Genomic DNA, 27,293 nt, shown 5'->3' on the forward strand with positions numbered 1-27,293 from the left:
CTTTTGAATATCCGGTAATCAGCGTCATAACATGACAGCAACTGAAGAGTAAATTCACAATACTCCCCATAATCTAGTCAAAACTTTTATTTTTTGTTTACTGGTATTTTTATTTATTGAGAAGGTCGAGCAAACACTCGTGTTGTTGATACTAGTCATTTTACTCATTTTTAATTGAATAAATTTGAAAAAAAAAACAGTATGATTCGTCATGTTTTTGTTCATTAAATAACTGGTACAATATATCGCAGTATATTGCAATATCCACATACAATATTGCAATATATCGCAATACCAATTTTCGTGGCAATACCCACCCCTAGAAATATAATTAAAAATAATCAATAAATTGCTTGTTTTATATCCTTTTCATTGATCAAAAATATATCGTTATCAGTTACGTTTTAATAAAGTTTAAGCCGTTAAAAAAACCACTGTTTAGGCCTAAAAAAAAATGTCTGTTTCCTGTAACATGCTGAAACAAGAAGCTGCGTTCGATAAACGCTTGATGCCCCTGGTGGCATCCTTGTCGATACAAAGCAACCTAAGTCCGAAACGAGGTCAAGGTCAAACTGAGGTTACGTGATGTTTGAAGATGAGGAATGGTCACAGGTTACATTTGCATTAGTATCAAGTCATTCTAGTAAGGGGTATTGATGCTAGAGGAAATGATCTCATTTGGTTAACAAAGAGATGGCCCATACAAAGCAACCCAAGTCCAAAATGAGGTCAAGGTCAAACTGAGGTCAGGTGATGTTTGAAGAAGAGGAACGGTCACAGGTTACATCTGCATTAGTATCAAGTCATTCTAGTAAGGGGTATTGATGCTAGACGAAACGGTAGCGATGGGCCGACAATCGGCAACAAACGAATATTCGTCGGCGTTGCATTCATGATCGCGATCGCCGACTTCACTTTTCCCTGACCGATTAATTACTTGGCACCCTAAACGGATAATTTAGTTGTTTCTGACCTTTTACTTTCTGGTATTTACGGTTCTTTGGGACATTACGCCAAGGGAAACTACTTTACGTAAAAATGGCTGCCTCCAAAGTGTCGAAAGAAATTGATGTCATCTGTGATCACCCAGATTTTGGAAGATATATGGCTTTTACAAAATTAAGCCGGGAAAACCATCAACCTAAATTCTTGACATTAGTATGGCAATATGCACAGCATGCCGTAAGACTTACGCAAGCATATTAGCAAATGTATTTTCAATTTTTTGAATTTGTGGGATTAAAATAATTTCAGTCGTTCAATAAGAATTAATAGATCGTTAGTTTTTTGCTCCAAATTTTAATTTAATAACACAATATCACTGGATAAGTCCCTGGTGAAATAAAGACGAGTACCTGATTTGAAGTTTACTATCTTCACAAATATTTTATGTTTATGCTGATAACTTACACGTATTTATAATGGGATACAATAGGAATAGGATATTTGATGTCTGTGAGGTTCCTTTCTTAAGGAATGACATAATATAAAACATACATTGTGAGCTGAACTTATAGATATGCAACTAGAGTAACTGATTATATCCGATTAATCGAATCGGTTGGCTTGTCCGATTATGCCGATTAATCGGTTGGCAAATCTTGCCGATTTGCCCATCACTACGAAACGGTCCCATCTGGTTAACCAAGAAATGGCCCATACAAAGCATCCCAAGTCCAAAACGAGGTCAAGGTCAAACTGAGGTCAGGTGATGTTTGAAGATGAGGAATGGTCACAGGTTACATCTGCATTAGTATCAGGTCATTCCAGTTAGGGGTATTGATGCTAGACGAAACGGTCCCATTTGGTTAACCTCGTACGGACAGATGAATGAACGGACAAACGGACGAACAGGACAATCACTATATGCCTCGCGCATCAGTAGATGCCAGGGGCATAAAAACAGGGGGTCGATAGGTAGGAATTTTTTTTTTTTTTTTTTTTAGTAGATGTCAGAGCATTTCAGTGGTTTTTTCTGCTTTTTTAATATACAAGGTAATAGGGGTTGAAGTCCTGGCAATAGTTAATAAATTGTGCTAGATGTGACTTGAGATAGTCGATACTGGTAACTGAGTGAAAATGTGAATCAGATAACATTTAGACAATTTATTTTTAATTACTGAACATGACAAGAATTGTGACAGAACCACAAAAAATATCTAAAATGGCACATGACTAGAACTGAAACACATCATACAGTTTGATTGTGATCGACTGGCACAATCACCTTCTTTTATTTGTTGTCCATCTTTGGACAGGTGATTATTTATCTATTATTTAATCATTACACAGGGCGTTTGGTAGGTTCTGAAACTCAAGTCATAGACTCTTCTGCCTAAATTTTCAACGGTCAAAATCAGCTAAACAGTGGTGAAGCTATTCTGTTATAAACTTTATCTAAGACAAAAACATTAGTCTCCATGCAAGTCTACAACATTCTCATCCATCAGAGATTCGTTAAAATCCCGATACGAACCTCTGATTTATTTTTATCGATTATTTGGCGAGCATGCGCGCTCGTACTTAATACTGGGTGTGGTTTCAGCCAATCATTGTTCGCCATTATTCGGCACGCCGAACTGAAACTTCAACAACCTGTAAGCAAAAATACTTGCTTACGATGGATAAAAGCGATATTCCATGATTGCGATTAATAAAGATTTATTCCTGTAATTCAATGTTAAGAGATTTACATCAGATAATAATAATATTCTTCGTAATTCAACATCGATAGGAAGCGTGGGAACCCTGTGTAAGGGTGTTTAGACTTGGAAATATTAATCACTGTACATTTGAATGGGTTGAATTCCATGTCCCATGTGTGTTCCCATTTTTGTAACCTGGTTAAGTCCTCTTGCAGAGTATGTTGTTGTGTAACATTGTTGACTGTGATATAAACAGCAGTATCATCAGCAAATAACCGGACCTGTGAAACAATATTTTCAGGCAGGTCATTTATGTATAGCAGAAAGAGAAGAGGGCCGAGGACAGAGCCCTGTGGGACACCAGATGTGACCGGGACCTCATCCGACTTATCACCATTGACTAAGACGGACTGACGGCGACCGATGAGAAATGATTTGACCCACTGTAGTGTACAGTCCTGGATGCCATGTTGGTGCAGCTTATATAGTAACATTAGGTGATTAACCTTATCAAACGCCTTTGAGAAGTCGAGGAGTATTAAGTCTGTTTGGTGACCTTGAATTAAATTCCTGGATAGGTCCTCGACAAGTCCTAATAGTTGAGTTTCCCATGACCGTTTTGACCTGAAGCCATGTTGAAGGTGATAAAGTATGTTGTTGACCTGGAAATGTTTATAGTGATGTTTGATGCGACAATGTGCTCCATAACTTTGCAAAGAACACATGTCAGGGAAATGGGTCTACAGTCAGCAGGGTTGCTTTTATCACCTTTCTTAAAGAGAGGAGTGACATTCGCCTTGGACCAGTCAAAAGGGATAGTGCCTGTTTCTGGAGATTTCTGGAAAAGTTTGGTGACCAGGGGGGCAATCTGTACACTTAGGTTTTTCAGGACTACCGGTTTTAAGTTATCGAGACTGCAAGCTTTGTCACTCTGTAATGTGGACAAAAGCTTTTGAACACCATTTCACTGATGGAAATTTCAGGGATTTTGGGGTATGAGGCTTTGGGGCATTCTAAACAGGTAGTATTTGGTTTCATAAGCATGCTGGACGTTTTTAGGGATTCATGGAGTGAAGACGGACTTGTTGGCGGTTGAGACATTTTGCTGGCCCCTGCTATCGTTTTCACTCAAATATTACCATATCTATCTTCTTGTCCAATTAGAAACGATATTCCAAATTGTCCGCTTTTTGTTGTTGTTGTGTTTTCCAATTCGCTCTTTCTTTTCATAAATCTTATATCAACCTTCTAAGCAGATGCGTATCAGACCCTATTAAGGAGGACTCCGCCCTACCTCATATTTTGGTATCATGTCAAATCTGCGGTCTCTTTGTTAGTTAAAAATGTCTTATTATGATTGAAAAATGATCTGACATGAATACTGTTTTAGTAGGTAGAAAAAAAACCAATAGATCGGATTATAGACCTGCAAAAACTTTACGGAGAAACCGTAAAAATTTGAAGGATGAGTGTTAAACATAAATATCAAATGAAATCAGGGGGTTGACACTTACCGTACAGTTGTACCGCAATAATTAAAACGTCGAGACGAAGATTTAGTGGCAACCAAAGATTTGCCCTCCTGTTGTCTTCAGTATAACTGAAATGTCTGCATGTACGTAGCAAAGCGTTGTCAACATACCCAGGAAAAATAACTACAGATAGTTTTCTATAGGCATATCACAGTAAAGGTGATATATGCCCGTTAAGGTGTGATACGCGATGATACGTTAGAGATGATTATTGCATGGTCAATTGCGCTGTTGCCTTAAGAAATAACTGAATTTCATTTTATACAGCCAAAACAATAAACATTGCAAAGAAAAAAAAATGTTATATTACAGTCAGTACTGCCCATCGCCGTACAGGTTGATACTACCTATAGGTTGATGCCATAACAAACGTTCAGATGAAGATTTATTAGTAAAATTTGTGCACTTGATTCAGTTTTAATTTAATATATAATTTTATATTATACCAAAATGTTGTGAACATTGAGAAAAGGAAAAATATCTGAACAGGCATATCTACCGTATAGGTTGATATCGCATTAAAGGTTGATTACGCCATAAAAAACGTCAAGAAGACAAAGATGAAGACTTACAGTAGCCAAACTTTCGCTTGTTTGCCTTTCGTTTAAAAAATTATCTTAATTTATGTTGCAAACATTCGTACATAGCAGAAAAATAATAGTGTAATCTTTATAGCATATCTACCGTATAGGTTGATACTTCACCGTAAAATTTGATATCTGCCGTATAGGTTGATAAGCCATAACACGTCAGATAAAGCTTTACTGGGCTAAATTGCGTTTTGTCTGCAGTTTAGAGTGAAATATCTACTTGATGCACCAAAACGTTGTTAATATGTATAAAAAATAACTAGGTGTGGTTTTGTGCATATCTGACCGTTATATTGAGGCATACCGGAAAGGTTGATGTCTACCGTATAGGTTGATACAGACATAATACGTCCAGATGAAAGGGACTTTAGTGGAAAAAATGCGCGTTGTCTCAGTTTAATCTGAACGTTAATTTTGATTCTGTCGGAAAAACGTTTTTGTTTAACATATGCCAGATAAAAAATACAAGTACCGTATTATAGCACATCTACGTATAGGTTGATATCTTCTCGTATAGGTTTGATATGCGATTATGGCATCTAGAGGATGCATTTTATGGTCAAATTTTGCGCCTGTTTGTCTTAAGAGATTAACTTAATTTCTTAACTTAGCAGCAAAACCATAGCAGAAAAAATAAACCAGTGGGGCTTTATGGCATATTCTACCGTAAATGGTGATTGCCTCCGTAAAGGGTTGTGATGTTACGTATACGGTTGTAAGCCCTTATAAACAGTCCCAGATTGAAGAACTTAGTGATGAAAAGATTGCGCTGTTGTCGTAGTTTAACTGATACTATCTCTAATCATTGGGGTAGGAGGTAAAACTTTTAAACATTAGAGGAATAAAGACATAAGTACCGTATTTATTAGCAACATCTACCGTATAGGTTGTTGATATCTTCCGATAGGTTGAGGGTTATGTGTTTACGTTGAGGATCATTTTATGGTCTAAATTATTTTCGCTGTTTTTGCTTAAGATAACTTAATTTCTTAACTAACGCAGCAAAAAATAGCAGAAAAATAAACTAGTGTGGTCGTTTTAGGGCATAATCTACCGTATAGGGTTGAGGTCGTACCGTAAAGTTGATGTCTTACCGTTATAGGTTGTGATAGCCATAAACACTGTCCAGATTGAAGACTTCTTTTAGTGGCAAAATTGGCGTGGGTTTGTCTTCCGTTTACTAAATATCCTAATTATGTACGGGAAGGAAAACGTTTTTTAAACATAGCAGAGAAAAAAATAACTAGTACCGTATTTATAGCACATCATACGTATAGGTTGATAGTTCGTATGGGTTGTGGGTTTTTGATATGCGAGTTATTCGATTAATTTTAGTAGTGCGTCTAGGGAGTATTTTATGGTCCATTTGACGCTGTTTGTCTTAAGAATAGCTTAATTCTTAACTATGCAGCAAAACATAGCAGAAAAATAAACTAGTGTGGTCTTTGCAAGAAAAAACTTATATTACAGTCGGTATTGCCTATCTGCCGTGACAGCTTGATGTCTAACCGTTAGGTGTTGATACGCCATTAAAACCTCCGATTGTGAAGGCTTTATTGGCAAAATTTGCGCTCTTGATGTCAGTTTACTTATATATATAAATTTATGTACCAAAAAAACGTTGTGAACAGGAGAAAAAATCTAAGACTATATCTACCGTATAGTTGAGATCTGCCTTATAGAACGTTGATACGCCCATATATAAAAACGTCAAGATGAAGACTCAATAGCCAAACTTTCGCTGTTTTTTTTGCGCTTTGCTTTAGTTATAACTGAAAATATCCTAATTTATGTAGCAAAACATTGTCGTACATCGCAAAAAATAAATAGTTATAGTCTTTAAAGCATAATCTACAGTATAGTCGTTGATACCTTCGGGTTAAAACTAAAGGCCACAATTGTCGCCGTATAGGTGAATAAACCATAATTTAAAACGCCCCCAGATGAAGACGCTTTGGTGCTAAATTTGCGCTTGTTTTTCTTTACTTTTTTAAGTGAAATATCTTACTGTAGACACCAAAACGCTGTTGTATTGTATGTAAACGTATGTTGTGTGTTTGTAAACAATTTGTAGAAAAATAAACTAGTGTGGTCTTTATGCAATATCTACCGTATAGGTGATCCTACCGTAAAGGTTGATTGGTCTCCGATAATAGGTTGAAAGCCCTCATAACAGGTCCCAGAGAGGAAGATGACGACTTTTGTGGAAACAAATTCGTTGTGTTCTTGTCTACAGTGTAAACTGAAAAGTTCTTTAGTTAATGTTGTAGGGAAACGTTTTTTTAAATTTTAAACATAGCAGGAAAAAAAATAATAACTTAGTTATTACTATTTATAGCAAATCTACCGTATTAGGGTTGATACCTTCGTATGAGGTGATGTTGATGATGATACGCGATTTATTTGTTTTTTATTTTATTTATATTTATTATTTTTTGTTTATTTATTATTTTTATTCTTTTGTTTGTTTTTTCTTTGTTAAATTTTTTTTTTTTAATTTTAATTTTTTTTGTTTTTTTTTTATGTTTTTTTTTTTATTTTTTTTTTTTTTTTTTTTTTTTTTTTTTACTTTATTTTTTTTTTTTCTATATTTATTTTACATTTTTTATTTTTTTTTTATTTTTTTTTTTTTTTTTTAAACGTCTAGGAGGAGGGGATGGCATTTTTATGGTCAAATTTTGCGCTGTTTGTCTCAAGGGGAATAAAACTTAATTTCTTAATTTATTGCATCAAAACAATTTTAAAACAAGTGAAGAAAAAATAGTTAGATTACACAGTCTGTATTGCCTATCTGCCGTACAGGTTGATATATACCGCAAAGTTGATGAACGCCATAAAACCTTCAGATGGAAGGCATATATTATTAGCAAATTTGAGCCTCTTTGAATTTCAAAGTCTTACTTATATATATAATTCTATGTACCAAAACGTTTGTGTGAATCATGAAGGAAAGGGGGAAAAAAATCTAGCACAAGTCAGATCCTACCGTATTAGGTTGAGATTTCGCCTTATAGGTTGATAAGCTATATTTATAATATAAATTAAAACGTAAAGATTGAAGACTTCAGTAGCAAACTTTCGCTGTTGCCTTTTCGTATAAACTGAAATATCCTGGATGTATTTGCAAAAAACATTTGTACGCATAGCAGAAAAAAAATAAAGTATAGTCTTTAATAGCATATCTACCGTAAGGTTGATACCTCGGTGTAAACGTCGATATCTGCCGTTATCGCCGATAGGTGATAGAGCCATAAAAAACGTAAAATAGATAAAGACTTTTGTGGCAAATTTTCGCTGTTCATCTTCACTTTAACTGAATATCTACTCTTTAAGCAGCCCAAAAACGTTGTGTAAATCATGTAAGAAGAGAAAAATAAATAGTGTGGTCTTTGTTTTATGCCATATCTACCGTATAGGTTGATGCCATACGTAAAAGGTTCGATTGTTCGACGGATAGGTTGATAGGCTATTTATAAAACGTCCAGATGAAGCCTTTAGTTTGTTCTTTAGCTTTAGTTGTTAAATTATCTTGCGCTTGTGGTTCGTCGTCAGTTTTTTAACTACCTATCTTAATTCATGTTGAGGAGAATCGTTTAAACATAAACAGAAAAAAAGTAACTAGTACGTATTTATAGCCATATATACCGTATTAGGGGGATATCCTTCCGTTATGGGATTGAAATGCGATTTTTTTATTATGCGTCTAGTAGGATGGATGTATTTATGGTCTCAATCGTCAAAATTGTGTCCTGTGTTTTGTCTTAAGAGGGAATAGCTTAATTTCTTAACTTTATTGCAGCAAAACATAGCAGAAAAACTAAACGTAGTGTGGCTCTTTATTGGTCGCATAGTATACCGTTAGGTTGGATGCTACCGAAAGGTTTGATGTCTACCGTATAGGTTCTCAGCCATAACACGTCCAGGTGAAGACTTTTAGTGGAAATATGCGCTCTCGGTTTGTTTTTGTTTTGTTGTCTTCAGTTTTCTTTAAGACTGAAATTATTCTTAATTATGTAGGAGTGGATAAACGTTTTTTGTTGACATCATAGCAGAAGGGGCAGACAGAAAAAAACCGAGCCTTTACGATTATGGACATTTATCCGTATAGGTTTGATTATCTTCCGACTATGGTGTTTTTTGATTATGCGATGTTTGCGTCGTAGAGTTAGACGTATGTACTTTTATGGTCGCACAAATTGCGCTCGTTTTTGTCTATCAAGACCTGCTATTAACTAACGAGAGTGTGCTTAACTTAATGCAGCCAAAACATAGCAGAAAAATAACTAGTTGGTCTTATGGCATATATACCGTATAGGTTGAAGCCTCCGTAAAGTGATGTCTACCGTAGAGGTGCTTGATAGCCCTAACAGCTCAGATGAAGACTGTACGTGGAAATATATTCGCTGTTGTCTTCAACTAAACTGAAATATCTTTATCATTGAGGAACAAACCTGCATGTCAAACTATAGCAGAAAATAAACTCAGTACCGTTATTATGGTCGCACATGTTTACCTGTATAAGGCTTCTGCTATGCGATTAGTGCGCTTAGTGAGGGAGGGATGTCATTTTTTCGGTCAACTTTGCGGCGTTTTTTGTGGTTTTGTCTCAGAATAACTGTATTTCTAACTTATGCATCAAAACAATTAAAAACATCCTCAAGGATAAATAGTTATATTCCAGTCTGTATTTGCACCTATCTGCCCCGGTAAAGTGCTGATATATATCTGTATAGGTTGCAGTACGCCATAAAACCTCAAATGAAAGGCTTTATTATAAAATTTGCGCGCTCTTTGACCTTATCGAGTCTTATCTTTGTTATAATCTAGATATGTGTGCTTACTGTACCGAATACGGATTGGAACATGAGAAAAATATTCTAGCACAGTCTATATCTACCGTATAGGTTTGATATCATGCCTTATATGGTTTGATACGCCATTAAAACGTAAAGATGAATACTTTCAGTAGCCCCAAACTTTCCGCTTATGTTTGCCTTCGCATAACTGAAATATCCTAATTTATGTTGCAAAAATTTCGTACATATCAGAAATATAAATTAGTATAGTCCTTTATAGCATATATACCGTATAGAGTTGATCCACCCTTCGGTCTAAACTTTAAAAGGTCGATATTCTGCCCGTCGCCCGTAATAGGTTGGTTTGATAAGCCATTAATATTATTTAATTTATTATTAAATTTTAGTATTATTTTAAATATTTAAATTTATTTTATAAAATCGGAAAACAGCATAAACGATTTGTGGCTAAATTTCGCTGTTCGTCTGCAATTAAGTGAAACGGCTATGCTTTACTTTATGCAGCAACATTTGGCCCCTTGAGTTAAGTCGTGCTTTGTTTGGTAAACATGTATGATAATGGACAAAATTAAAATTTAGTGTGGGTTTTCCTTTATGGCATATCTACCGTAGTAGGTTGATTGCCTACCGTAAGGTTAGACTGTATACCGTATAGGTTGAGAAGCCACTAGGAGGACGTCAATGAGTGAAGACTTTCGTGTGACAATTTTGCGATGATCTGTTTGTCTCAGTGACTGAAAATACTTAATTCATGTAGGAATACGTACTTTAATACATCTCAGCCGAAAGATTAACTAGTATACTATTCATGCACATTAATGTATAGGTTCATTATCTTCCCGGATAGGTTTGAATAATGCGATTTAGTTCCTTATGCGGGTCTATAGAGGATGTATTATAGTCAAAGTTTTGCGATGTTTGTCTTAAGAATCAACTTTAATTTCTTACTTATGCAGCAAACAAGCAGAGAAAAAATAACTAGTGCGGTCTTTTGGCATATCTACGTATAGGTTGAGCCTACCGTTAGGTTGATTGTCTACAGGATAGGTTGATAAGCCATAAAACGTCCAGATGATTCGAAGACTTTAATGGAAAAATATTTTCGACTGTTTGTCTCAGTTTTCTTAAACTGAAATACTTATTCAGTAGGGAAAACGTTTTAAAAATTTAGCAGCAAGAGACGAAAAACAAAAGAGAAGGCCAATAGAAAATAGATCATACTTTTTAGTTTACCGTTTATTATAAGCACATTCTACCGTTATAGGTTGGTTTTGATATCTTCCGTATGGTTGATAGCGATTATGCGTCGAGAGGATAGAGGATGTATTTTAGGTCAATTTGCGCTGTCCCGGTCTAAGATTTATAACGAATATCTAACTATGGCAGCAAATCACATAGCAGAAGGAAGAAGAAAAAAATAATAACTAGTATAGTTGGTCTTTTTATGTGAATATATACCGTATAGGGTGATGCCTTCGCGCGTAAAGGTGTGATTGATCAGTACGTTTGTCTACCGTTGTATAGGATTAGGTTGATGAAGGCCCCGTCGCATTTGCCGGGTCACCTAGTAGACAGCTCAACCCGTGTGAGACTCTTAGGGATTATCTGACACTGATCATTCTTTTGAGCGCTATTTTTCTCGGCCTTTGTTCTTTCAGGCTGTAGTGCATCCTTGGTCACTTCAAGTAGGCCTTGTCTCGGCGGCTTGTGCGGATTCCGTTACGTTACACTTCCTGTTAGCGCACATTCCTTGTCTCACATGCAGCCGACTTCGTTCTTCTAATATTCCACCCCCGATAGTAGGACAGATAAAATAACTGTGCGTTAGTGAGCATCGTTAGACACGCATTGTGTATGGGTTGATTACTCTGGGGATCCACAGTCATATATTCTGTATGGGTTGATATGCGATTAGAGGTTCTAGAGGATGCATTTATGAGTCGTGTCAAATTTCGCTTGTGTTGGTACTTCAGAATAACATTAATGTTTCTTAAACTTATACAGCAAAAACCATAGCAAGAAACCCCAAACTAGCTTTGTGGTTGGTCTTTATGGCATATCTCACCGTATAGGTTGACTGAGCCTACCGTAAAGGTTGTTGAGGGGTCTACCGTACTAGGTTATATGTGCCATAGACCATTGTGGTCGTGTCGCAGGGATGGGACGGGGTATCTTTTATGTGGAAAAATAAATTTGGTCCCAGCCGTGCTGTGGTTACTTTCAGTGTTTGAACTACATCCCACAGTTTCTAATTACAGTTATGGGGAAACGTTTTTCCATGGATTGCTAGGGCTAGAGAAGCTGAGGGATAAACTAGTACGTATATAAGTTCAAAACATAGTACCCGTATTAGGTTGTTTGATATCTTCCGTATGGGTTGATCTGGATTTGAGTAATTTGATTTACGTTTGGTTTTATTGTTTAAACGTCTCGAGGTTAGGAGGAAGACCTGCCATCGTTGTGGCATATTCGCCTGTTTGTCTTAAGAATTGACTGTCTTAATTTCCTTATCTTAGGATAGCAAAACAGTATGCCGAAAAAATAACAACGGGTTGCTTCTCTACTTGTGCGGATAACGGCCGGTTGATTGGTCTTACCCTTTATTAGGTTGGATGGATATATCCGCACCATTCACATATGACTCGGTGTCGCTGTTCCGTAGGTAGATATGAGGAGACTTAGTTGTGAGAAATTTGTTTTGAAAGTTTGTAGGGTTCTTGTAGATATCGTTGAGATTCATTCTTTAGGTTGATATTTTCTTAGTCTTATATACGGTGCTCGACTGTGTTTCTAGTTGTTATTAGTTTTATTTTTTGTGTCTTGACGCTTTTTTTCCCCCCCCCCCCCCCCCCGTAGTGGTCCTCGCGCCCCCCCGCTGGGTACTGAATCAATTTGTACTGGGTCCCTATATCAATTTGTGTTTATTACTTTATGTGTTGATTGACCTTCTTTTTCAGTAGGATGCCCCGTCACCGCGATAATTTTCCTGGACTACCAATGAGCCTCCCGAAGCCTCTTTTAAGTTCGCCTCACCCCCGCGGTGACCCAACCACTACGCGCGGTTTGTAAGAATAGCATCTAGCATCGAGCACACACGTACGTAGACCCATTTCTACCCGTGCACCGCGCGTGTTAGTTGATTCTGACTTTTTTTCATCTAGACGCAATAAATACCGTATGATATAAGGTGCATATTATAACGTCTCAACTTAAGGTTGACTACGCTGATTTTTATAGCAGTATTTACCAAGGCATGGATGCATAGTGGACTGGTAACAAATATTTCATCTCGATTTTTTCTGTCGCCGCCGTGGTTGGCTTGCTTTGTGTCTCAAAACCCGCTGATTTTCCTTGTTTACGTAGCCCGCACACCGACCGAGCCATGTGATGTTTATAGCTTTTCGCCGTGATTTCGTGAAATTATGCATCAAAACAATTACAGCGAACACTTCGCAGGGAGGAAAAATTTAGTTTAGTATGGTATCAGTCTGTATTGCACATCGGTCGCGCTTACTGATGGCTTTGGATACCTACCGGTTATAGGTTGATACGCCATATAAAACCTTCAGTGATTGAAGGCTTTCTTTTATTGTGCCAACGTGAATTTTGGAGTTGGCCCCCGGTTTCCCTGCTCTTTGTGCTTGTGCATCTGTGCTAAAGCGGCACTTTCAGTGTTGTCAGGGGATGTCCCCGCGGCGTAGCAGCTCCTGTTTTAGACTGCCTATTTAATATGATAATTGTTTAATTATACCAAAAACAACGTGTCGGTATGGGTGAATAGAGAACAAAATATCTAGTGATCCGCTAGTGCTACTAATCTACCGTATAGGCTTGACTATTATGCCTTAAGGGTGACTTTACGTCATTAAATAAAAACGTCAAGATTGAAGACTTCAATAGCCACTCTTCCGCTGTTTGCCTTTTTCGGTTTTTATGGACTGCAGATATCCTTCCTTCTGTTGCAAAACATTTCACGCAGCTCACAAGTCAATATCTGACTCCAGTCGAGTGTTTGATCAGCCATAACCCACCACCCACGTCACGATTTTGTGTATAGAGTAGTTTTGTGGCGAGTAAATTTCGTTGTTCGTCGTCACTTTACGTGAAATCCCTATCTTACTTATGCAACAAAACGCTGTAAACATGTAAGAATAAATAAATAGGTGTGTCTTGTATGCACCCCTTATACCGCTTATGGTGAGGGCTACCGTAAAGGTTGATGTCTACAGTACAGGTAGTGACTAAGCACAGAAACGTCCAGATGCAGACTTTAGTGGAAATAATTGCATGCTGTTTATCTTCAGTACACGGAACATCTTTAACGGCGTGTGTATGATACCATAGTTACGAGATAAGACATAGGCCAAACCAAATAACGACGCCCCGGCACCTATTTAATGGAGCAAATTATCTGTCATACCCGGTCTAGGTGCGCGATTCTCGTCCGTTAAGTAGGTTGATGTATATCAGTGCGATCTGTGTTGTTTTTATTTCTGTTTTTAAAAGTTCTTTCGGCGGTTGCACTTTCTATGGTGTCAAAATGTTGACCGCATGTGGGTGTAGCGAAGAGTAAACCCTTGAATTCTAAGCGATTGCAAGCCACAAACATAATTAAAATCTTGCCTGGAGGTCTTTTTTGATTGGCGTTTGTCTCGGCAAGCCATATTGATGTTTTTAGTTAGCAGTCTTTTAGTATTGTTCCCGCATCTGTATTTCTCTCGGCCGACACTTGGCTTCCTCGTGGTTTTGCAGGTATCTACCGTATTATAGGTTGATCCGCCCATAACGACTCAGATGAAGTTTATAGCAAAATTTGCGTTCTGGATTTCAGTTTGAAATTAAAATATATAACCTGTCGAGTGACCATAATTGGCTTTTTTTTTGTGAACATGTCAAAAAATAATATGAACCTTCCCCACACGCATAGACCTCCTTGTAGCATATCTAACCCCGTATAGGTTGATAACCTGCCGTATGGTTGATACGCCATTAAAACGTGGAGTGAATGAAGACTTCCAATATGGACTAAAATTGTCGATTGTTTGCATGTGTGTGTAATTGAAGATAATTTCTTAACCTCTGACTTTGTAGCAATAAAGTTTTAACATAGACGAAAAATGTATAACTAGATTAGTCTTTTTAGATATCTACCGTATAAGGTGATATCTAACCGTATAAGTTGATACCGCCTATTGATACGCCATTAACGTCAATATGAAGAAATAATCGCCAAATGGTGTGTTGGCTTCCGAGACTGAAATATCTTCATTCGTGAAGGAAAACCTTTTAAACATAGTAGAAAATACCAGTATAAATTTGTATCATATCTTCTCTCGTAGGTTAGGTTGATATTTACCCGTCTAATGATATCTGACGTATAGGTTGATACGCCTGCGATAAACACGGCAGATTGAAGACTTTAGTGGCAACATAGGCATTGTCCTTCAGTATACGAAATTGTTATTAATTTATTGGCCAAAACGTTTTATACATAGCAGAAGAGAAAAAGTTAATTAGTATTAGTCTTTATAGCCATCTACCTTTGTTGTTGATACACTACCGTATAGGCGATAACCTTAAAACTTCCAGGCGAAGACTCTATAGCGCAAATGTGCGCTTGTTTATCTTCAGTCGTATAACTAAAATGTATAATTTATGCAGGGAGGGAAAACGTTTCCCTAAATCATTTAGCAGGAAAACTATATATTCGAGTATATCACAAACGTATGGTTTAGCTCTTCTATGTGATAGGTGGTTACGCCATAAAAATTTATGTGAAGCCTTTATTGACAATAAAAAATATTCGTCTTGTAACTAATTAATGCCATCAAAACGTTGTTAAACATTGCAGAAAGGCGAAAGAAAACAAGCGCTAACGTTTGACCAGTCCGCGTAGCAAATATAAGCGGGATACGGCAATCGACCTCCCAGAAGCCCTTTAATGGCAAAATGTGCGATTCAGTAGTCATGGAAATATGCTAAATGCGAATGTGTGTGATTGGCAACCGATGTTAATGTCATCGACGATAAATGAATTAAATAATTAAAATGCAATTTTAAGAAAATCAGGACTTTTGTCCAGGTCTTGGTTAGGCGACACCAGTTTCAACGGAATTCTATCAGTCTCAATTCTATCTCATATTTGGCCAAAAGGCGATGAAAAACAGATATGATGTAACAATAGCAACCGTTACATTGGATTAACTCGACTCAACCAGAAGGAGAGCTATACTACTCACCCCTGGCGAGGGGGCATTGGTTAGGATTTGATGAAAAAGTAGTAATTGTTATATAAGATATGTTTCATAGATAATGTATGTATATTATAAAGATATTCTTCAAACTTGGAACACTTTATTATTTCAACAGCTTCGACAGTAAGCAAGACTACATATCGCTGTGAAATATTATTTAGCTGAATCTTGGTCATTTGTGGACTGCTCTTTGATGTTGGTTTATAAAAGACTATGTTCTGTCAACTGGGCTTTGAAAAACATTAGACACTTGGTTATTAGTTTGTACATGTATGCAAGAACGCATAACCTTTTCAAGTAGATTGCTGAAAATTAGGCCTTTGGGACCTGGAAACTTGGAAATTGGTTAAGTTTTTGTACAGTCCCATTTTATTTCTAAAACTGTTGCATACAGCTTTGAGACCTTTGGCCACATTGTTACATAATATTCCGATTCTCGATTATTTTAGGCATGACTAAACAAATAGGTCAAATGAGAAATTGTCTCATTTTATGGTTCGTTTCGAAATAAGTTGATAGTAATAATAAGTTTACAATTTGCCCATATAGTGGAAGAATTATCAATGATTTCACCTTATATCGTTTTTTCCTGTTTTCTTATTTTCGCGGATATTTTATTGCATACTACGTGTCAGTATTCGAATAATTGAGCCGCTGTCAACAGACAGCTCTGATAACAAACCTGCTAATGTTTCCCGAAAGGTGTTGGTGTGTGTTGATGGATTTCGTAGTGTGTAGAAAGTGATGTTGTAAACCGGTGGGAAAGTTGCAGTGGCAGTAAACGCTAGTAGTTGCAGCAGTTACACAGTTAACTGTTATTGTTCCTTCAGGAAACCTTTAGCATAGTGGTTTGTAACAACAGCTGTCGTTTGACAGTGTGTCTTGCGCTTCGGTTATTTCAATAATTTATTCAGGTATTTATACAGGCAATTTTCAACATTGATGAATGAATATAATAAAATGTCAATAGAAACAATAAAGCTGAAAAATTATCAAAGGTATTAGTAGGAATATGGACATCTACAAACACCTAATTAACGGTGGTGGATTAAAGTAATAGCTACGGACCAAACGAGGGGGAGTTTTACTGGCTACTGGCGTAGTAACATCAGGCTTTTATTGTTTATTACAGCAGTAACAATTATTATGTCTTCTGTTACGACATATGTTAGCAAGAGCGGGAATGGTCTTCCCTGGAAATACGGCTCGCATGGTATCAGTGCTATACCACAGGGAACGGTAAAGACCCAGACTATCTATTCGCAAAGAGAGCATAGGCCTAAGTTAGTCGGACAGTCTGTATCTCTCTGTCTCTGTCTGTTCTGGGGGCTTTATTCACTCTGTCTGTGCCCTCTGATAAGTCCACTCTGACTGACTAGTACAGGGTGGAATCGCAAGCGCCTTGGAACGGGCTTATATGAAAAGGGCCGCCATGTAAATTGGTAAAATAATATAAACAAACGAACAACTAACACTAGTATAGTAATACTAAGGAATTCGCAAACGATTGGGTGTGCATGAACCATATACGCTTTGTTTTTGTGGTTATTTAGAAAATGATATATATTATTGGATTTTTTAAACAAGACGAAGGTATATACACCTGCGGAAAAAAAAACATGTGAGTGAATAATACACGCAGCGGTGGCCAGTTCATAGGGTTGGGAAGATACGAAAACATGATTCTGATTTATACTGTATTAGTCTTAGTCTTAAAAAAAAGTTATTTTATGTAAGAGCTATTTCATTTGCCACATGGACCGCGCCCAATGTTCTATAGTCGATGTTTCGTAAATGCGTTGGTACTTTGTAGCTATTCTGACAAACGTGAAATAGGTTAGTTAATAAGTCCCGCGATTATTTTAGGAATGCGTACCTGGAGATGTCTAGGAGAGGTTATTTATGCGTGCCTAATAATAATTCATTGTGGTAAATGTATAGAAAATCGACGCTTTCGTGTATACAAATAAATAGTGGAACACTCTTTCGACGCCGTATTATTTTGACGTGATTAGTGAAGTTTGTACGCGTAAAAATGTGCATTTTTTTTCAATGCCGTTCTGGTCATTTTGCGGGGGGGAAGGGAATTTATCAAAAAAAAAGAAAAACCGTTGTTAGAAGAGATACTCCGTCCTCATTGTGCTGTTAAATAATCTTATATATATGCCGCAGTGCGCTATTCGTGCTGAGCAAAACGGTAATTACGGCCCCACAACGGATAACGTCATGTTATAAAACCAACGCAGACACACCGCGCATTCATGGAAAAATTAATGCCTTCATGGATAAAATTTCATATATTAGTCTTAATGTACAATAGCGTTAGGGCAATTCAATTTGTATATATGAATAACATAATAGAACACCAACCAAATCCCTCAGCGCTTTTGAACGTTTGTTTTATAGATTGAAAAGTGAAAAGGTGCTTGCTATAAAAAAAAATAATAGTCTGCAGCTGGTTATAAGACAAAAACTAGGCGTTATCCCTATAATTTCGCTATGGATTTTTTCATATTAGATACATATGTCTTACATATGTTTCAACGACGGATTTTCAGACGGAGAACATATGTCCAAAGAAGGCTAATTACCAAAAGGTTGCAATAGTAGTCTCTGTTGAAGCCAACAGCAATAAACAGCAGTATTGTGTACTAAAACATGTTAGGTCAATTTAAACATTTTTGCCGTTACAGATAAAGCATACAGCACCGTTCATAAAGTCTACTAAATAACACAAAAAAAAAAAAAAAAAAAAAAAAATTCGCATGTACGAGGAATAAGGGCTCAAGTTGAAATTTGTACTTTTTGGTGTGAAAGGTATTCAGAAAAACCTCGTCAATATGTAAACTGATATGATGAGAGATAGTAAATTATTAACTGTGTCGCCCGTGTGGTTGGGTCGAATGGGGTTTCGCTCACCGCGTGTGGTTCAAAACCACATTTGGATGTAGAATTTTCATTGAGGGGGGGGGGGGGGGGGGGGGGGGGACTCCGTTCGATAAAGTGGTTCAACCTAGCGTGTCGTTTGCATAAAATCAATATCTCGATTGACACCGATATCTTCTACATCCAGTTAAAGTTGGAATAGGCGTGCATACTAAATTCTATCGGGATGAATCAAAATCAATAAATAAATAAATTAATTAATTAATAAATAATTCTAATAATTAATTAATAAATACTTGAAATTGTCATAGTACAAATTAATATCAATGTTCGGCAATATGACTAGTGTTTGTTTAACCTTTTAAATCTAATTGCCTGTATTCTACTTTTTTAAAAAACGCGTTTGTGGGATTTTTACAATGCAAAATATTAGAATATGTGCAAGCATACGGCCCAAGGAAAAGTGTCACATAAACAAATTAAGAAATAATTATGTTGCATAATATATAAAAACGGCTGGAGAAGTCAACATTTGGCCAGTTTAGACCATTTTAGTTTTGGTGACGATCGTATAGATTTATGTGAATCAATTCGGTGTTTTAATTAATGAAGTGTGTTTGTGCCTTGGGTGTGTGTGTGTGTGTGTGGGTGTGTGTGTGTGTTTGGTTGTGTGTTCGGGTTTTTAATTTTTTTTTAACGTACCTTTTTACAAGCAATGGTTTAAGTCATATAAACGACTCCGTGTCTACTGTAGCAGTGAGCACAATTGCCCCAACTTTCTATGCCCTGCTATACTGGAATATCAGCGTAGAACGTGGCATTGATGAACCCCACCCAGTCACATTAGTACTGACACCGGGCTGACCAGTCCTAGCACTATCCCCTTCATGCTGAGCGCTAAGCGATGGAAGCTGCTAGGGATCGCTGTATCATTTTTTACGTCTTCGGGATGACGCGACCGGGGTAGAACCCACGACCTCCCGACCACTCGAAAGCGGAAACGCTTTACACTAGCTACCCGAGGCGGGTTAATCATGCATTGGTTGTCTTCGAAACGGTCAAATCTGATCAAATAATCTTTATTTTTTTTCATTTTTCTTCTGTACGTGCAGTGAGAGCGAATCCTTCTTATGTTCGTAATTCGCAAGGGTTGTCTACGGCACCAGCATTCCGGGATTTGTGTTTTCTATTTTCGTTTCGCGTGGGTATTTGTGCAGCCGTAGCGGAACGGGCCAGAGATATGTAAACTGGGTGATACTGATCACCAGTGAAGTTTTCGTCGAAATCCTGGCAGCAAATGGACCTTGGAAGCCACTGGCAATATTTTTCCCCTTTAGCTCTGGGGACAATTTGTGCAGCGAAGCGGATCATGTCGGATAGCACATCGATCTTGGTTTCTAATCCACTCCTGTGAAAGTTTTCGTCTAAAATCCAGGCCAGAAGTTGCAGTGACCTGTGAAAGCCAGACAAACTTTAATGCGGACGGGCGATAACAGGACCAGACAGTCGTCAGACAGACAGGACAGACGGAGAATGCTACAGCTTCTGAATTTGAATAGGTGGGTCTTCAGGAAGCATGGAGGATAGGGGAACAATACTGGTGTATTAGGTATTGAGGGCTCTGATACAATTCGAGTTAGAGTTTAGAAGGGTTGCATTTAGGTATTTTTAGGCCTGTATATATTCAGGCAAAGGATATGCGATTTTTAAAAAGCAAAATATGATGTGGAAAGCCCACCTTTTATGTGAGTTTGTGTGTAATAAGCATGTTGTTTATATATCTGTACACTAAAAAATCTCAACGCACACAGGAGAGTGACTCAAGAGCCACCAAAAAGAGACCGCTTTCTTAAACGATATGGTGGCTGATTTAGGACCATTTCGTGTTTTGTCTTTCGGCGGGCGATAAATGAAAAGCCGGACCACCATAGTGATTTAGTTGTGTACCGCACGCGCCAAGTGTGTCAGTTATGACCTGCTTACTGGGTTAGGTTCACATTTGAGTTAAACGGGTCGCCAACACCACGACATATTTATCTGCCGGAGTTTGTTTTCGTGTTGGCTGGTCTAAATTTGTCGTGTCGGTGCCCTTGATTGGTCGTGTTTCGCCCTGCCGACACGAAAAAAAAACACGACAATACATCATTGTCAAGTTTCCGTGTTGTGTGTTTTCGCCAGGACGACATCGCAAAACACGAAAACACGCAAATTAACATATTTGTCGAGTTTTCGTGTTTTGTCGTGTTTTCGCCCTGCCAACACGAAAAAAACTCTTACTTCTTATTAAAAATCGACAAATTAGTTTATTGTGCAAGGTCTCGGCCCCACTGACCGACAATACGAAAAACACGACAAATTCTTCTCATGACATCTCATATAAAATGTAGAGTTTTCGAGCAGTGGCAAGGCTTTAGAAAATTTCATTCTATTCGATCGAACGCAATTTTTTTTCAAAATTTAATTTATATTCATAAAGCTGCAGTAGGGAAGATTTGAGATTATAAAAACAGTACAAGAATGGTCAGATGGTCAGTTATCGTTTAAGACTACGAAGTGTATCTTTTACGGAACCCGGTTTCAGAAATATTCATGAGCTTAGTGGGTAGCAGAACTAAAGGTCGAGGTAACCGGACTCTTATACAAATCGTATATGACAGTGTAAGTGTGTAAAGTGTAACCGGCTTTATTAAACTGTATCTAAACAAGGAGTCACAGGGTCTTTCCCTTGTCATTTTTGAAAGAATATAGGTCTGGAAATGGTGGTCCCAGCTGCATTTTACCCTAAATTCGAGACCGTTAAAGGGGTATGGTTGGTCAGCCCTATTATTCAGGGGGTAAGGAGGTCTTACACGGAAAGGAAATTTTGAAATACAGGAAGGAAATGATCGGCCTCGGCTGCTAGTTTGGATCTAAAACGTGAAAAGAATTGTCCTTTGGCCAATAGGTTAGCGTTGGGTGCAACTAAGAGAATACAGGGGTCTCTTGGGCCGACTTGGGGTGAGAGGGGGGGGGGACTGGATTTGCACGGCCCTAAGCCGTCCTTAAGGTGCATAATTATAAGATTTACCGAAATATTTTACGGCACATAGTTACATTATAAATTTACTTTGCCGATTGATGTGCGGATTGCTTTACATTAATTTGCAACATTGGAAAACAGAGCGGTCCATGTGTAATAAAGTGTAAATGGCTGTGAAATGTAGCCATCACCTCCTCCACGAGGTTGGTGATAAATTTGGTCATTGACAATTACTTATATTAAAGATAACAAACGTACTTCTTTACAAATCGACGACCGCAAGGTCTGAATGATATCACAGCAGAAAGCAATTGGTGGTGTGATTGAAACCCAAACTTTAAGTGGTGAAACAAAATGTAGCAACCTCATATAACAGGTATTATAATTTATTGGGATAAAAGCTAAGAAAGAACGTTACCAAACAGACCGCAAATAACTATTAGCATCACGCTTTAATTCAGAAATAAAAATAGAGGCGTTTGACATGTTTACAAATTATCCTAATACGAAAAGACGTGTTCCTATTTTAAAAAACATCTTTAGTGGAATTTCGACCGTTTGAAAGACTCATAAACCATGTTAACTTTTTTGTAACAAAAAACGTGCTAAGGTAGCATCAAAAAAAAAAGTTCAGCGCTGGACAAATTCGTGATTTTCTTTGCTAAGCATAATTTGAAAATGTTCTCCTGGTTATTTAAGCCAGTTAGGTTTTAAGCTGAAGACAAAACAGCCCGCAATATTACCATCCAAGCTTCATATGGACGTTTTCTGGAGAGTATCAACTATTACGTAGATATAAACCGTATGGCAGCAAGAGGGCATACAGACTGTAATATATTTTTTCTGCATGTGTTTTAATTTTTTGCTGCATAATTTAAGTTAAGAAATTAAGTAATTCTAGGACCAAACACAGCGCGCATTGACCACAAAATCCATCTCTAGACGTGTAATCGCGCTATCAACCTATATTCGAATGATTGGCAAGCACTATCAACCATACGTTTTAGATGTGATATAATCTGGTACTAGGTTATTTGTCTGTCATTATGTTTGTTTGAAAGGTTTTCCTAGTACATGAATTAGATTAGTTCAGTTTACCTGAAGGAACAAACAGCGCAAAATTTTTCCTACTAAAGTATTCTTCTGGACGTTGTCTATGTGCTTATCAAACCATACGGTAGACATCAACCCTTACGGTAGGGCATTCCAAACCTTATACCTCTGGTAGATATGCCATAAAGACCACAACTATAGTTTTCTGCTTTCCTATGGTTTTGAGGAATAAGTTAAGAAAATTTAAGTGTCTATTTAAGCCACAGCGCGAATTTTGACCAGTAAACCTGCATCCTCTAGGACACAAATCGCATATAACCTATACGGAAAGATATCAACCTATACGGTAGTAGATGTGCTACAAATACATGTACATAGTTATGTTTCTGCTATGTTTAAAACGCTTTTCCTACATGAAGTAAGATAGTTCAGTTTACCTGAAGACAAAACAGCGCAACATGTTCAACTAAGTCTTCATCTGGAAGTGTTATGGCTTATCAACTATACGGTTAGACCATCAACCTATTACGGTATGTGCATCAACCTAAACGGTTATGATATGCCATAAAGACCACCACTAGTGAATTTTTCCTGCTATGTTTTGCTGCATAAAGTTACGAAATACGTCATCTAGGACAAAACAGCCCCCCCCCGACGACCGAATTGACCCAAAAATGATCCTTCTAGACGTTTAATGGCGTCGCTGTAACCTATACGTGAGATATCAAACTATAAGTTTAGAGGTGATATAAAAACCCCCCACCCCTCGTTACTAGATTTTATGCCCATGGTTTAAGCGTTTCTAATGAATTTACCCGATAGTTCAGTTTACCGAAGACAAACAGCGCAAATTTCCACTAAAAGTCTTATCTGGATTTTTTTTTTGCTTCCGCCTCGTGTTACCCTACAGAGATTAACACCTCCCAAGCGGGAGACTTCAACTTGACGGTAGGCATCAACCCATACGGTGATATGCCATAAAAATAAACCTCTATACGAGTATTTATTCTTGCTAGTTTGGCCTTGCATAACGCCTAAGAAAATTATTGATTCTTACAGACAACATGCAGATGCAAATACCCAGACCATAAAATGCCATCCCTGACCGACCCCCAATTTAATCGCCTCTTTTTACTATTTTATGACCACAACCTATGAATACGGGAAGATATAACCAGTCCCACCTGGGTAGATGTGCCCCCCTATAATACTGTAATACGTTATTCTTTTCTCGCGTCCATGTCTTCGTCCTGTTTTGAAAACACGTTTTTTCCTACACATTAAGATAGTTCCGTTTAAACTGAAGACTCAAACAGCGCAAATTTTTACACCTAAAGTCTTCATCCTCGGTACCCCCTCGTGTTACGCTTATCAACTATAACGGTCAGACATCAACCTATAGCAACGGTAGGCCTCCACCTATACGGTCGATTATGCCATATAATTTAGGAAAGGACCACACTAGTTATTTTTCTGCTTCAGTGTTTCTGCTTAATTAAGTAAAATAGGTCCTCTTAGACATACTATGCGCGAAGTTGACCATACAATGCATCCTGCTAAGCCGCATAATCGCATATCAACCTATAGGAAGATATCACCTTATCTACGGTAGATTTGCTACAAATACCCGTTAGTACTAGTTATTTTTTGTATTGGTTTTTAAAACTCTTTAAAACGTTTTCCTAATGAATAAAGATATAGTTCAGGTTACCGGTAAGACAAACACGCATGCAAAATTTTTACACTTAAAATCTGACATCTGGACTCGTCGTTGTTATGGCTATCAACCTATACTGGTAGAACATCAACTATCGGTAAGCATCAACCTATACAGAGTAGATATGTCATAAAGACACACTAGTTATTTTTCGCTACATTTTGCTTGCATTAAGTTACGAAATATTAATTCTTAAGACGACCCCAAACAGTGAGAATTTGACACAAAGCATCCTCTAGAGTTTATTTAATCGCCGTATAACCTATACGCGAAGATATCAACCATAGGATAGTTCGCTTAACATACTTTGACTAGTTATTTCTGTATGTTGAGTTTCGACATGACTTTAATGATAGTTCAGTAAAATGACGACGCAAAAGGCAGCAATTTTTCCCTTATTTCATTCTGAAAGTTTAATCTGGACGTGTTATGGCTTTAACTATCCGGCTTTCGATTCTAACTCTCCGGTAGGCATCAACCCTATCACCGGTTTCGCTTGCTCCGCCTGTACTCGTTATGTTTTGTTTTTGTGGGTATGTTTATTGTTTTGCTTGCTATCTTTCAGTACGGTTTGTCGTATGATTCGCTCTCTTACGGCCCCCCCCGGCTTGACCCCCCCGCTTTTAGCGTTACTGCGTCTAACTACTGGCCGATATCCCGCTACGGTTTGAGGTTCGGCTGCCTCCTCCCCCCCATTGTAGTACAACTCACTCCCCTGTTTCATTCCCAATTCATAAACCACACCGGCGTTGAAAAAATAACCTCAAGACTTTGATCAGATTACACCCCAAACGCCATTTTCTCACCGCCTTACACCGGTCAAAGAGGTGTTCGTTCCTTCGAAACCAGCGACCATCCGGTGTACCAAAAATATTCTTTCTGCCCCTTCGATACTCTTCTTCCAACCTGGCTCCTAACGATTTACGGAGCTAGAGGCTCAGGAAGCAACCGTCTCGGGTACGACCCCCTCCCAGACCCCTCTCACTTTTGCGGAGACCACGGATCTCCCGGTACGCTCTGATAACCGCCACGCCCTCGTTTTTGTCTGTTTGCCGTTCCTCCGTCTGGATTTCTCAGCCGTCAACAACTGCGAACACAATTTGACCCCACCACCACACTTAGGCCACATGCTCCATCGCGACTCCCTTGCTAATCTCCCCCACCTAACTGGTAAAGAGAGGCCACGAATCAAACCCAAACCCTACTCCCGGTCGCGTGTCCCTCCGTCCTAGATAGTTAGTTCTGCTCACACTATGTTGCCAAAGAAATTTCGCTTACACCAAATAAGCCCATTCGACGTTCCATTACTGACGCCAACGGCCCTTTTCCCTCTCAACGTCCTTATGCCTGTGCCTCTGCGCCATTCTCCCCTTCTCGGTTCGCGCCCAAACCTACCCGGTGAATCCACTCTCGGATCGGCATTGCCCCCTCCGATCCCGCCCCCCCAACCCTACCCCCAAATACAATGGCCCTTTTCCCAACACACCAACCAAACATACAAACCACCATACTCCTTCACACACCACAACCCTCTTTAGTTTTTTCTCTGTTTGTTCATCCGTCGCACTTCCGTCCTCTCGCCACCGCGGGCCACCACCTCTGCCCTCCTGAGTCTCCCGACACGCTACCCTCGCCCGCTCTTCCCCCCCCCCTACGGCGCTCTCCCCTGAGTAAGCAACCAAAAAAAAAAACAAAGGTAGTAACATGCTCTCACTCCTGTCATGTACCACTCTTTTTGACTACAGATTGTCAACACCGATTTGTCGAGAAACACAACCCCTGACAACCTTCACACGCACCCACCCACATCCTCCCCTCACACAGTCACCCCACCTCGCACAAGCCTCCCCCCGCCCGCGCACACTTATTTACACACCTCTTCTCAGAAACGCTCCCCCTCGTTCATGCTATCCACCCCACATCCTCAAGGTCAAGACCATCCCCCTTCCGGGCAGCTCTGCCATACCGCTCCCCCTCGTTCACTTTTGCACTCGAGCCTCTGTCTTTGTCTTCCCAAGTACCGACCCTACACGGCGACTCATTCTACAAGTTCACACACCCCAACCTCGCGCCTTTGACACACGCTCAAACACACCACACCCACCCCCTTGACAACTCCACTTTCATACTTTTCATTAGCACCCAGCTCCCTAACAACGGTCCACAACACTCCGGCGGGCAGATGCATTCCCAACCCACCTGTCGCAACAAACCCCCCCCTGTCGCCTATACATACCCCATCGCACCCCCCTACGCCTACCCAATAGCACCCGGACATTGCCGCCCAAAAACCCACGGGTTTAAGAACCCCGCCGCCTTTACACATACCCCTGACACATACTTCACGATTAGACCTACACGGAAACTCAACCAGTTCAAACCCACCCAAAGAGCACAACACAACATCAACGAACAACCTTTTCGCCACATGACAACAGGACCTCGAACAAAGGTAAGAGTCATACGGCGACACATATAACAGTGGTCAACGACACTAGACTGATACGGTTTAAACGCCATACCCCGTACCTAGCCAGCGCCACGACGTTGTCAAACACACAACGTTACCCCCCACCCAGGTAGGCATCATACCTATACGGTCACAAGAAACACACTTCTGCCCACATAAAACAACGCACACTCATTATTTGTCTCTATGTTTTGCTTCATAAGTCGGAAATAAGTAAATTTAGACCAAACAGCCGCAAATTTGACCATAAAATGCATCCACTATCTAGACGCTAATCGCATATCAACCTATACGGAGGATATCAACCTAA

General features: G+C 38.7%; 1 protein-coding gene across 1 annotated transcript in view; it reads right to left on the reverse strand.

Annotated features, from left to right (window-relative positions):
* Positions 1-27,033, reverse strand: part of LOC128547563 (NFATC2-interacting protein-like) — a 69,007-nt gene extending 41,974 nt beyond the window's left edge. The window contains exon 1 of the mRNA XM_053520565.1: positions 26,842-27,033. Coding sequence (XP_053376540.1) covers positions 26,842-27,033 — 192 coding nt within the window. The remainder of the gene's footprint in view (positions 1-26,841) is intronic.
* Between the last annotated feature and the right edge of the window lie 260 nt (positions 27,034-27,293).

The sequence above is a fragment of the Mercenaria mercenaria genome, chromosome 12 (genome assembly GCF_021730395.1).
Source record: "Mercenaria mercenaria strain notata chromosome 12, MADL_Memer_1, whole genome shotgun sequence".
In the NCBI taxonomy this organism is placed as follows: Eukaryota; Metazoa; Mollusca; class Bivalvia; order Venerida; family Veneridae; genus Mercenaria; species Mercenaria mercenaria.